Source organism: Oncorhynchus tshawytscha, linkage group LG04 (genome assembly GCF_018296145.1).
Source record: "Oncorhynchus tshawytscha isolate Ot180627B linkage group LG04, Otsh_v2.0, whole genome shotgun sequence".
NCBI classification, from domain to species: Eukaryota; Metazoa; Chordata; class Actinopteri; order Salmoniformes; family Salmonidae; genus Oncorhynchus; species Oncorhynchus tshawytscha.
Genome location: NC_056432.1, coordinates 5,839,673 through 5,853,878, shown reverse-complemented (window position 1 = coordinate 5,853,878; position 14,206 = coordinate 5,839,673). Strand labels below are relative to the sequence as shown.

The window sequence follows — 14,206 nt, the reverse complement described above, 5'->3', positions numbered from 1 at the left end:
CAGGGGTTGAGACCAGGGAGGTAGACCAGGGAAGTAGACCAGGGAAGTAGACCAGGGAAGGAGACCAGGGAAGTAGACCAGGGAGGTAGACCAGGGAAGTAGACCAGGGAATCTCAACTGTAGACACTCACAATGTCAGTGGTTTTGGCACAGCAACGCTTTTATAACATTAATAATGATACCAATGTCTCTTCTCATCATGACCACCATAATGAATACTTTATCCATCTATAGACACATCCAGCTCAGCTCTTATCAAGTCCATACATCCAGCTATCGTAGAGGGTTATCAAGTTCACACATCCAGCTCTTATCAAGTTCATACATCCTGCTATCATAGAGGGTTATCAAGTTCACACACCCTGCTCTTGTAGGGGGTTATCAAGTCCATACATCCAGCTATCGTACTGGGTTATCAAGTTCACATATCCTGCTCTTGTAGGGGGTTATCAAGTTCATACATCCAGCTATCGTAGGGGGTTATCAAGTTCACACACCCTGCTCTTGTAGTGGGTTATCAAGTCCATACATCCAGCTATCGTAGGGGGTTAATCAAGTTCACACATCTAGCTCTTGTAGGGGGTTATCAAGTTCATACATCTAGCTCTTTTAGGGGGTTATCAAGTCCATACATCCTGCTCTTTTAGGGGGTTATCAAGTCCATACATCCTGCTCTTTTAGGGGGTTATCAAGTCCATACATCCTGCTCTTTTAGGGGGTTATCAAGTTCACACATCCAGCTCTTGCATTGGGGTGATCCAAGATCAAACAATATCCTAAGGAATTGTTTTGACTCAAGTTGAATTTAGTTTCAAAGACAATGTGGTTCTCTTTTATCTATCTGAAAGCATCGGTCTGAACACATTCTGCTGACTCGTGCTATGCTCAATCAGCAACACACTGCAGAGTTTTACCACATGTTGTGGTACAGTGTATTATCAGTACAGTCACTACCACTATCTATAACAGCAAGCCTAGTCAGCATGTCTAACTGTAGAACAAAGAAGGTGTGCTGTTTAAAAAAAACAACTAAAGAGGTTCAAGGCATTCTTCATGATATTAAAATGCTTTCATTGTTGTGGCACGTTCAACGGAACAGAATTCTACAAGTCAACTGTTTTTTTCTCTGTTGCAGGTCGGGAAGCGTTTCTAACGACTGGGGTGAGATTTATGCCTTTGTGAAGAATCTGACAGATCGATTTGTGAGGTAAGCATTTTGTATTCTTTACAAAATGACTTGTGGTCTTGGCAAATGGACAAGGACTGAGTGTAAATGGAGAAAAGTGTTGGTTAAGTCAAGGAACAAGGGTGGACTGGATATGTTTGTTAAAATGGAATCTTGGAGATTTCAACAAATCAACAAATGCCACTTATCTATGCCAGCTTTATGTCACATCTGAGTTTTAAACGTTCTTCTGATCAACTTCTGTCTAGCTAAACCACTTATTCAATGTTTTCCCAGACCATTAACCAATATAGCCCATCCCTACAAAACGTACCAACTAGCATAGTTTAAAAGTACTCATGTCCAACCTGGGTTAAAATAGAGGATAAAAATGATCAGGAAACAAGTTAATAAAATAAAATTGCAGGCAGAGTTTTATTTTTATAGCAACGTTGGTTGACTCAACGCTATGTGCTTGTCCAGACGGTATCGACCCAGCCAAACTGAAATGAAGAAATGGTTTGTTGAAGAACATAGCAAGCAGGCCCGGTGGGAGTGGGAGGCAGCGAGGATCAGGCTTCTGGGCTGTGAGAATGGCCATTTGTAACCGGGGTGGTTCAGATCCACACATAGATATCTATCTCCCCTTCCTACCGCAGAGGGGGCCGGAAGACCTGGGGTTCAAGTACTATTTGATATCTTTCAAATAATTGAAGCGTTTGTTCTAGCCTTCCAAGAGGGCCAGATGGACGAGGTTTAAAGTATTGGGACTATTCTATTGGTCCGTTATGCCAGGCAGGCAAGCTCAATCAAGTGCAGGTAAGGTTTTAGAAATGTATTTCGAATAGGATTTGAACCCAGGTGGTCTGCGCGAAATGGGTGTGTACAGTAAGGCCAACAGGACACAGAGGGACGAGGACAATCTCCTACACAATGCTCCTTTACCAGGAACACTTCTGTTCTGCCATGTGGAGCGTGAAAGATGGACAGATTTCTCTCTTCTGGTTTTTCTCCAGATTTTGGATTTCTCCCTGGCACCTCAAGCAAGCTCTTGATTTATTCAGTGTCTTGTTTGAAAGAGAAAACTGGGAGGAGAAAAAAAAAAGGATTTAATTGCAATTTTAATTTCAGTCTAGCCTGAGATGTTAGGCTAAACATATTTAGATATATGATCCATTAGGTATGTATGGGGAATAGATGTGATTCTAGCCAGTCCATCACCTGTCTAAAGTTGCAAATAATACTCATCTTTTGACTCACACAATTTCTCATTAATAACTAAATCCAAGTCTCAATCTCCACAAACAAATGACTCAGTCAGCCTCTAAAAAGCCTTCTCAGAAAGGACGTGATCCATACGTCTGCTGTGTTTTCTTGCCAGACTTGTCCGTGTGGCTAAAAGATGCTATGTGGGTCTGACTGTGGGAAAGGACTAGCTGAGACTAGTTGAGACTAGTTGAGACTAGCTGAGACTATCTGAGACTAGCTGAGACTATCTGAGGATAGCTGAGACTATCTGAGACTAGCTGAGACTATCTGAGGATAGCTGAAACTATCTGAGGATAGCTGAAACTATCTGAGGATAGCTGAGACTATCTGAGGATAGCTGAGACTAGCTGAGACTAGCTGAGACTAGCTAAAACTAGCTGAGGCTACCTGAGGATAGCTGAGACTAGTTGAGACTAGCTGAGACTAGCTGAGACTAGCTGAAGATAGCTGAGACAAGTTGAGACTAGCTGAGACTAGCTGAGAATATCTGAGACTAGCTGAGACTAGCTGAGGATAGCTGAGACTAGCTGAGAATATCTGAGACTAGCTGAGACTATCTGAGGATAGCTGAGGATAGCTGAGACTAGCTGAGACTAGCTGAGACTAGCTGAGACTAGGTGAGACTAGCTGAGACTAGCTGAGGATATCTGAGACTAGTTGAGACTAGCTGAGACTAGCTGATACTAGCTGAGACTAGCTGAGACTAGTTAAGACTAGCTGAGACTAGTTGAGACTAGCTAAGACTAGCTGAGACTAGCTGAAACTAGCTGAGGCTACCTGAGGATAGCTGAGACTAGTTGAGACTAGCTGAGACTAGCTGAGACTAGCTGAAACTAGCTGAGGCTACCTGAGGATAGCTGAGACTAGTTGAGACTATCTGAGGATAGCTGAGACTAGCTGAGACTAGCTGAGACTAGCTGAGACTAGGTGAGACTAGCTGAGACTAGCTGAGGATATCTGAGACTAGTTGAGACTAGCTGAGACTAGCTGATACTAGCTGAGACTAGCTGAGACTAGTTAAGACTAGCTGAGACTAGTTGAGACTAGCTAAGACTAGCTGAGACTAGCTGAAACTAGCTGAGGCTACCTGAGGATAGCTGAGACTAGTTGAGACTAGCTGAGACTAGCTGAGACTAGCTGAAACTAGCTGAGGCTACCTGAGGATAGCTGAGACTAGTTGAGACTATCTGAGGATAGCTGAGACTAGCTGAGACTAGCTGAGACTAGCTGAGACTAGGTGAGACTAGCTGAGACTAGCTGAGGATATCTGAGACTAGTTGAGACTAGCTGAGACTAGCTGATACTAGCTGAGACTAGCTGAGACTAGTTAAGACTAGCTGAGACTAGTTGAGACTAGCTAAGACTAGCTGAGACTAGCTGAAACTAGCTGAGGCTACCTGAGGATAGCTGAGACTAGTTGAGACTAGCTGAGACTAGCTGAGACTAGCTGAAACTAGCTGAGGCTACCTGAGGATAGCTGAGACTAGTTGAGACTAGCTGAGACTAGCTGAAGATAGCTGAGACAAGTTGAGACTAGCTGAGAATATCTGAGACTAGCTGAGACTAGCTGAGGATAGCTGAGACTAGCTGAGACTAGCTGAGACTAGCTGAGACTAGCTGAGACTAGCTGAGGATATCTGAGACTAGTTGAGACTATCTGAGACTAACTGATACTAGCTGAGACTAGCTGAGACTAGTTGAGACTAGCGGAGACTAGTTTAGACTAGTTGAGACTAGTTGAGACTAGTTTAGACTAGCTGAGACTAGGTGAGACTAGTTGAGACCAGATGAGACTAGCTGAGACTATCTGATACTAGTTGAGACTAGTTGAGACTAGTTTAGACTAGCTGAGACTAGATGATACTAGTTGAGACTAGCTGAGACTAGCTGAGACTAGCTGAGACTAGCTGATACTAGTTGAGACTAGCTGAGATTAGCTGAGACTAGTTGAGACTAGCTGAAACTAGCTGAGACTAGCTGAGACTAGCTGAGACCTGGCCATGTGTCATGTGGGTGGGAGAAAGCAGCACCTCTCCTTATGCTCTGAAGAACTCACATCTCTGAGGACTTTTTTTCTTTTTCAGAGTTTGTAAAGGTCTTTTTTTTTTTTAGCTAAATATTTATATCCATGCACAGCTGTGTTTGCACCTTTGCTGATAAATGAATAAGTATCAGTCAAGGCAAAAGTAACGGACAGGTGGAACGGCCACATTTAGATTGTGTGGGTTTGGTCTGGAAGCAAGCGTATGACTGTCCGTTTCCCATTCACACCCTCATACATTGACAGGCATAAAAATGTATTGCACAACATCCTGTATGTGTGTGTGTGTGGGTGAGTCATGACAATCTGTTTCTGTATGTTAACCACTTCCTGGTACTAGAATCAGGTGATACAAACTAGTGTATCGGTATCTTGTATACCATGTAACATTTCATTTCGTCACATTTCGCATATCTAAAATAATGTCTTTACACTTAACAGCCTATTCAATAACTATCTATCGCATGCTGGTTTTATGATGTCAATGACAACATAATGATCACACCTTCACTGATTGCTGAGTGTTACATCACTGTGAATTCTCCAAGGAAAAATGATGTCTAGAATAGGATACAATAATACTAATGATAATACTGTATATTGACCTGATATATATTCTACTGTAATATTAACCTGATATATATTCTACTGTATATTGACCCGATATATATTCTACTGTAATATTAACCTGATATATTTTCTACTGTATATTGACCTGATATATATTCTACTGTAATATTAACCTGATATATATTATTCTGTATATTAACCAGATATATATTCTACTGTATATTGACCTGATATATATTCTACTGTAATATTAACCTGATATATATTCTACTGCAATATTAACCTGATATATATTCTACTGTAATATTAACCAGATATATATTCTACTGTAATATTAACCAGATATATATTCTACTTTAATATTAACCTGATATATATTCTACTGTATATTAACCTGATATATATTCTACTGTAATATTAACCAGATATATATTCTACTTTAATATTAACCTGATATATATTCTACTGTATATTAACCTGATATATATTCTACTGTAATATTAACCTGATATATATTCTACTGTAATATTAACCTGATATATATTCTATTGTAATATTAACCTGATATATATTCTACTGTAATGTTAACCTGATATATATTCTACTGTAATATTAACCTGATATATATTCTATTGTAATATTAACCTGATATATATTCTACTGTAATGTTAACCTGATATATATTCTACTGTAATATTAACCAGATATATATTCTACTGTGTTGTTTAATTCCAGCCCCAGCATGAGGGTCTCCTTTATAGTGTTCTCGTCTTCAGCCAAAGTGATGTTACCTCTCACTGGAGACAGGTGTGGTATCCCTCCTATTGAGAATGACATAACATATTATAAGCCTTGTAATAACACATTATAAGCGTTCATATTACATGCTTATAACAGTCATAACTATGGACATTTTTATTTGTATCCACTGGCAAAAACACTGTACCAAAAAATGTTGCCAGAAAATGGTGAGTTGATGTCTTTTTGTTTGAAGATATGAAATCCAGGAAGGCCTGGAGAGACTGAGAGAGGTGAAGCCTGCAGGGGAGACCTACATGCATGAAGGGATTAAAGAGGTGCAGTATGGGTAACACGTTCATTGGATAGTCCCCAATACATACTTTACAGATGTTCAGCTATCCATTAACCCTAAACCTAACCCTAAACCTAACCCTAATCCTTACCCTAAACCTTACCTTAAACCTAATCCCAAACCTAATCCTAAACCAAATCCCAAACCTTACCCTAAACCTAATCCTTACCCTAAACCTTACCCTAAACCTAATCCTAATCCTAAACCAAATCCTAAACCTTACCCTAAACCTTACCCTAAACCTAACCTTAATCCTAATCCTAAACCTTACCCTAAACCTACTCCTAATCCTAAACCTTACCCTAAACCTAGTCGAAACCACTAGCCAGTGGTCACCTCACTAGAGAAGCCTTCAGTACTGAGCATAATATCCCCCACATTATAATCATTACAGTAAAATAATGTGCTAGCATTGTCAGTATGCCATTTGACCCTATCTCTGCTAGCCTTGTCAGTCTGCCTTTTGACCCTATCTGTGCTAGCCTTGTCAGTCTGCCACTGACCCTGTCTGTGCTAGCCTTGTCAGTCTGCCATTTGACCCTGTCTCTGCTAGCATTGTCAGTCTGCCGTTTGACCCTATCTGTGCTAGCCTAATAGCTAGGCTTTTGACCCTATCTGTGCTAGCCTAATAGCTAGGCATTTGACCCTATCTGTGCTAGCCTAATAGCTAGGATTTTGACCCTATCTGTGCTAGCCTAATAGCTAGGCGTTTGACCCTATCTGTGCTAGCCTAATAGCTAGGCTTTTGACCCTATCTGTGCTAGCCTAATAGCTAGGCTTTTGACCCTATCTGTGCTAGCCTAATAGCTAGGCGTTTGACCCTATCTGTGCTCGCCTAATAGCTAGGCTTTTGACCCTATCTGTGCTAGCCTAATAGCTAGGCTTTTGACCCTATCTGTGCTAGCCTTGTCAGTCTGCCATTTGACCCTGTCTCTGCTAGCATTGTCAGTCTGCCGTTTGACCCTATCTGTGCTAGCCTAATAGCTAGGCTTTTGACCCTATCTGTGCTAGCCTAATAGCTAGGCATTTGACCCTATCTCTGCTAGCCTAATAGCTAGGCTTTTGACCCTATCTGTGCTAGCCTAATAGCTAGTCGTTTGACCCTATCTGTGCTAGCCTAATAGCTAGGCTTTTGACCCTATCTGTGCTAGCCTAATAGCTAGGCTTTTGACCCTATCTGTGCTAGCCTAATAGCTAGGCGTTTGACCCTATCTGTGCTAGCCTAATAGCTAGGCTTTTGACCCTATCTGTGCTAGCCTAATAGCTAGGCTTTTGACCCTATCTGTGCTAGCCTAATAGCTAGGCGTTTGACCCTATCTGTGCTAGCCTAATAGCTAGGCTTTTGACCCTATCTGTGCTAGCCTAATAGCTAGGCGTTTGACCCTATCTGTGCTAGCCTAATAGCTAGGCTTTTGACCCTATCTGTGCTAGCCTAATAGCTAGGCTTTTGACCCTATCTGTGCTAGCCTAATAGCTATGCTTTTGACCCTATCTGTGCTAGCCTAATAGCTAGGCTTTTGACCCTATCTGTGCTAGCCTAATAGCTAGGCGTTTGACCCTATCTGTGCTAGCCTAATAGCTAGGCATTTGCTGTGTTGGCACTGAACACGGTTTAAATAGGGAGCAATTCAAAAGCCTACCATGCTGGAAGTACGCCAGGTGAACTAACGAATACATTATGACTCCTCTATAACAGTTCATTTTGAATGTATTCTCCTTCTGTAGACATATTAGGTGTATTAGGTTGGGGTCACTGCCATTTCAATTTTTGTCAACTCAGCCAGGAAGTAAACTTTAAAAAAATGTCATTCCAATTCTAATTTTCCTAATTGGAAAGCATGAAGCAAAATTGTAATTGGAGTTGTAATTCCGTTTACTTCCTGTAATTCCGTTTACTTCCTGTAATTTCTGTTTACTTCCTGTAATTTCCGTTTACTTCCTGTAATTTCCATTTACTTCCTGAGTTGACTGAACAGTAGGCCTAATGGAACTGACACCAACCCTCTTACTCTATAGTGTTATTTACTAATACAGCTCATATCTCTGTGTTTATTCCTCCATTCTCACCTCTTGTGTTTGAACCGAAAAGGCAAACCTTCAAATCAAAGCCCAAGCGACCAAGTCCTCCAGCATCATCGTGGCTTTGACGGACGGAAAGCTGGAGGTCTATGTACATGAACTAACAGTTGAAATGGTGATTTTTTTTTTTACCCAAACGAAAAATTATTCACGTTTACAAGGTGAAAAGGATGGTTTTCTAATAACAGACTAAGCCTAGTCTTAGACTAAAAAGCATGCTCAATTGAGAATTTCCATGAAAAAAAATAAAAAATGATTATGTTTTGTATATTCTGGGTCCAAGAATTCTGGCATGAATGTCCAATTCAGAGAGTTACTTGTTGGTTTAAAGTTAAAGTTGTTCTGTTTTTTTTTTCTTTCAATTCAATTCAATTCAAGGGCTTTATTGTCATGGGAAACATGTGTTAACATTGCCAAAGCAAGTGAGGTAGATAATATATAAAGTGAATATAAACAATAAAACAATATCTTTCTCTAATGCAGGCCAATGATGCAAGGTACTACGGTGCTCGGGTGTACTGTGTTGGTATCAAGGACTTTGACGAGCAACAGCTAGCCGAGGTTGCTGACTCCAAAGATCAAGTGTTTCCTGTTAAAGATGGCTTCCATGCACTCAAAGGCATTGTGAATTCAGTAAGACATGTTCATTTATTCACTGTTTTACTGTAAATAAATGTGAAGTAGGCGGTGAGTTTTCAAGGCACTTCAGTGCAACCTTCTTGTGGGAAAAAAAAAAAACCTTTTGTTTGGGGCTTGTAGGTAGCTTAGTGGTTAGAGTGTTGGACTAGTAAACAAAAGGTTCAAATCCCCGAGCTGACAAGGTAACAATCTGTCGTTCTGCCCCTGAACAGGCAGTTAACCCACTGTTCCACTGTTCTTAGACCAGTTAACCCTCTGTTCCACTGTTCCTAGACCAGTTAACCCACTGTTCCTAGACCAGTTAACCCTCTGTTCCACTGTTCCTAGACCAGTTAACCCTCTGTTCCACTGATCCTAGACCAGTTAACCCACTGTTCCTAGACCAGTTAACCCACTGTTCCTAGACCAGTTAACCCTCTGTTCCACTGTTCCTAGACCAGTTAACCCTCTGTTCCACTGATCCTAGACCAGTTAACCCACTGTTCGTAGACCAGTTAACCCTCTGTTCGTAGACCAGTTAACCCTCTGTTCCTAGACCAGTTAACCCACTGTTCCTAGACCAGTTAACCCTCTGTTCCACTGTTCCTAGACCAGTTAACCCACTGTTCCTAGACCAGTTAACCCACTGTTCCTAGACCAGTTAACCCACTGTTCCTAGACCAGTTAACCCACTGTTCCTAGGCTGTCATTGAAAATAAGAATTTGTTCTTACTGACTTGCCTAGTTAAATAAAGGTAAAATTGGAGACTCTCCATTTGGTTAGATGAAAAGAGAGTAGGTAGATGGAAAGAGAGAGTAGGTAGATGGAAAGAGAGTAGGTTGATGGAAAGAGAGTAGGTAGATGGAAAGAGAGTAGGTACATGGAAAGAGAGTAGGTTGATGGAAAGAGAGTAGGTAGGTAGATGGAAAGAGAGTAGGTACATGAAAAGAAAGTAGGTACATGGAAAGAGAGTAGGTTGATGGAAAGAGAGTAGGTAGGTAGATGGAAAGAGAGTAGGTACATGAAAAGAAAGTAGGTACATGGAAAGAGAGTAGGTAGGTAGATGGAAAGAGAGTAAGTAGGTAGATGGAAAGAGAGTAGGTAGATGGAAAGAGAGTAGGTAGATGGAGAGAGTAGGTACATGAAAAGAAAGTAGGTACATGGAAAGAGAGAGTAGGTAGATGGAAAGAGAGTAGGTAGGTAGATGGAAAGAGAGTAGGTAGATGGAAAGAGAGTAGGTAGATGGAAAGAGAGTAGGTAGATGGAAAGAGAGTAGGTACATGGAAAGAGAGAGTAGGTAGATGGAAAGAGAGTAGGTAGATGGAAAGAGAGTAGGTACATGGACAGAGAGAGTAGGTAGATGGAAAGAGAGAGTAGGTAGATGGAAAGAGAGTAGGTAGATGGAAAGAGAGTAGGTACATGAAAAGAGAGAGTAGGTAGATGGAAAGAGAGTAGGTAGATGGAAAGAGAGTAGGTAATAACTGCTTGTGGCTCTCTGTGTTTCAACATGTAGACAGGAAAGGCTGTTTTTAACCACCTACACTAACAGAATCCGCAGGAGGACAGCGCTGTCCTCAGTGCTGACAGTTAGTCATTGGCAGTGTTTGGGGAAGCTACTCTGAAAATATAGTTTTTTTCCAAGCTACCAATTACTTCACACCGGAATAAGTTACACTAAATCTACCTTTAAGAAAAATAGATTTTTTTTACTAACATTACTTTGAAAAAGTCCAAACTTCATCCAAACTACTTCATGAAAAAGTATCATATGTAAATTCTACGTGATACACTACAACTTGCAAGAACATGTCACTTTGGGGTCATAGGTTAACAGAATGTGTGATTTAGCGTACTTAAAAACAAATAAAACGAAGTTCAAGTGAGAATTAGAAATGTCTGATTCTGAAATTGAAAGAAAGTTCTGGTCTACTACACCCATATAGTAGTGTGTAGTTCCAGTAGCTAGCTACACCGCTACATGGTAAAACAGTAGTGTGTAGTTCCAGTAGCTAGCTACACCGCTACATGGTAAAACAGTAGTGTGTAGTTCCAGTAGTTAGCTACATGGTAAAACAGTAGTGTGTAGTTCCAGTAGCTAGCTACACCGCTACATGGTGAAACAGTAGTGTGTAGTTCCAGTAGTTAGCTACACCGCTACATGGTAAAACAGTAGTGTGTAGTTCCAGTAGTTTACATGGTAAAACAGTAGTGTGTAGTTCCAGTAGCTAGCTACACCGCTCCATGGTAAAACAGTAGTGTGTAGTTCCAGTAGTTAGCTACATGGTAAAACAGTAGTGTGTAGTTCCAGTAGTCAGCTACATGGTAAAACAGTAGTGTGTAGTTCCAGTAGTTAGCTACACCGCTCCATGGTAAAACAGTAGTGTGTAGTTCCAGTAGTTAGCTACACCGCTACATGGTAAAACAGTAGTGTGTAGTTCCAGTAGTTAGCTACATGGTAAAACAGTAGTGTGTAGTTCCAGTAGTTAGCTACATGGTAAAACAGTAGTGTGTAGTTCCAGTAGCTAGCTACACCGCTACATGGTAAAACAGTAGTGTGTAGTTCCAGTAGTTAGCTACACCGCTACATGGTAAAACAGTAGTGTGTAGTTTCAGTAGTTAGCTACACCGCTACATGGTAAAACGTGTATTAACTACTGGAAACACTACCTTAATTATAATTTTGTTCAACTACCACTAAGCTACTGCAACATTTAGTTACATTACTAATTGAACTATAGAGTTTGACCAAAATCGAAAAACACACATTCTCACACAACCCCTAATCGCTGCAAAGCTCCAAAGTTGCACAATTTTGACCAGCTGAATTACTGTTTGTGTTCCAAAGGAAACACACACAGAGAGAGAAACAGCATTCTCCAGTGATTAGTAATCTTGGATGCTGCTGGACCTCGCTGGCCTCGTCAGTCCTCACTTGGATTTCTACGATTTGAAATCATCTGTGCAGCTTTCAGCTTTCTGGGACCCACTCTCTCCGCGTATACAGTACACAGTGACTACATGACAAGTGTTACAGGAACTTTTTCCCGAATTGAGAGGAGTCAGTACAATTGTAACTTTAATAAAATGTTATAATTGTTTTGAAAAGCCGACTGTTAGTGACTTCATATTCTAATGAAGGCTGTGAAGTGCTATGCAACACTGTTGTGGTCATATCCTGTTATGCAGAGGCAGACTGCCCTTCATGTTCAGCATGTAGCAGAGGAAGGCCCAAAACATGGTGAAAGACCCCAGACACCCAAGTCATAGACTGTTCTCTCTGCTACCGCACGACAAGCTGTACCGGAGAGCCAAGTCTTAGACTGTTCTCTCTGCTACCGCACTACAAGCTGTACCGGAGAGCCAAGTCATAGACTGTTCTCTCTGCTACCGCACGACAAGCTGTACCGGAGAGCCAAGTCATAGACTGTTCTCTCTGCTACCTCACGACAAGCTGTACCGGAGAGCCAAGTCATAGACTGTTCTCTCTGCTACCTCACGACAAGCTGTACCGGAGAGCCAAGTCTTAGACTGTTCTCTCTGCTACCTCACGACAAGCTGTACCGGAGAGCCAAGTCATAGACTGTTCTCTCTGCTACCTCACGACAAGCTGTACCGGAGAGCCAAGTCATAGACTGTTCTCTCTGCTACCTCACGACAAGCTGTACCGGAGAGCCAAGTCTTAGGCCCAAAGACTGTTCTCAGCTCTACCCCTGGGGCGGCAGGGTAGCCAAGTGTTGGACTAGTAACCAAGGAGAGTTCAAACCCCCAAGTCTTACAAAGGCCCAAAAGACCAACTGTTCCTAGACCAGTTAACAGCTGTTCTACCCCCCCTAGACCAGTTAACCCACTGCTAGACCAGTTACTGCCTAGTGGTTAACCCACTGTTTGGACCAGTTAACCCACTGTTCCTAGACCAGTTAACCCACTGTTCAAACCCCACTGCTGACAAGTTAACCCAAGACCTGTTAACCCACTGTTCTAGACCAGTTAACCCCTGAACAGGCCAGTTAACCCACTGTTCCTAGGCCAGTTAACCCACTGTTCCTAGACCAGTTAACCCACTGTTCCTAGACCAGTTAACCCACTGTTCCTAGACCAGTTAACCCACTGTTCCTAGACCAGTTAACCCTCTGTTCCTAGACCAGTTAACCCACTGTTCCACTGTTCCTAGACCAGTTAACCCACTGTTCCTAGACCAGTTAACCCACTGTTCCTAGACCAGTTAACCCACTGTTCCTAGACCAGTTAACCCACTAGACCAGTTAACCCACTGTTCCTAGACCAGTTAACCCACTGTTCCTAGACCAGTTAACCCACTGTTTCTAGACCAGTTAACCCACTGTTCCTAGACCAGTTAACCCACTGTTCCTAGACCAGTTAACCCACTGTTCCTAGACCAGTTAACCCACTGTTCCTAGACCAGTTAACCCACTGTTTCTAGACCAGTTAATCCACTGTTCCTAGACCAGTTAACCCACAGACAGTGGGCTCACATGGAAGGCCTTTCTATATGATAATGCCAGATGTACGACAGTTGGCTCACATAGAAGGCCTTTCTATATGATAATGTCAGATGTACGACAGTGGGCTCACATAGAAGGCCTTTCTATATGATAATGTCAGATGTACGACAGTGGGCTCACATAGAAGGCCTTTCTATATGATAATGTCAGATGTACGACAGTGGGCTCACATAGAAGGCCTTTCTATATGATAATGTCAGATGTACGACAGTGGGCTCACATAGAAGGCCTTTCTATATGATAATGTCAGATGTACGACAGTGGGCTCACATAGAAGGCCTTTCTATATGATAATGTCAGATGTACGACAGTGGACTCACATGGAAGGCCTTTCTATATGATAATGTCAGATGTACGACAGTGGGCTCTGGGTTTTTAATAGTACGGAGGAATGTAATAGCCCTGCATAATTTATCCATCAATGATGAATTAGCTCCCTCTTCTCTCATTCTCTCTCCTCTCCCTCTCCTACTCCTCCCTCCCGTAGCTCCCTCTCTCTGCTCTCTCTCCCCTACTCCTCCCTCCCGTAGGTCCCTCTCTCCCCCACATAGCTCCCTCTCTCTCCTCTCTCTCCCCTACTCCTCCCTCCCGTAGGTCCCTCTCCCCCCACATAGCTCCCTCTCTCTCCTCTCTCTCCCCTACTCCTCCCTCCCGTAGGTCCCTCTCTCCCCCACATAGCTTCCTCTCTCTCCCCTACTCCTCCCTCCCGTAGGTCCCTCTCTCCCCCCACATAGCTCCCTCTCTCTCCTCTCTCTCCCCTACTCCTCCCTCCTGTAGGTCTCTCTCTCCTCTCTCTCCCCTACTCCTCCCTGCCGTAGGTCCCTCTCTCCCCCCACATAGCTCCCTC

General features: G+C 42.3%; 1 protein-coding gene across 1 annotated transcript in view; it reads left to right on the top strand.

Annotated features, from left to right (window-relative positions):
* Positions 1-14,206, top strand: part of LOC112233908 (anthrax toxin receptor 2) — a 151,493-nt gene that overhangs the window by 15,040 nt on the left and 122,247 nt on the right. Inside the window, exons 2-6 of the mRNA XM_042320248.1 lie at positions 1,136-1,207; positions 5,781-5,852; positions 6,040-6,121; positions 8,228-8,332; positions 8,701-8,850. Coding sequence (XP_042176182.1) covers positions 1,136-1,207; positions 5,781-5,852; positions 6,040-6,121; positions 8,228-8,332; positions 8,701-8,850 — 481 coding nt within the window. The remainder of the gene's footprint in view (positions 1-1,135; positions 1,208-5,780; positions 5,853-6,039; positions 6,122-8,227; positions 8,333-8,700; positions 8,851-14,206) is intronic.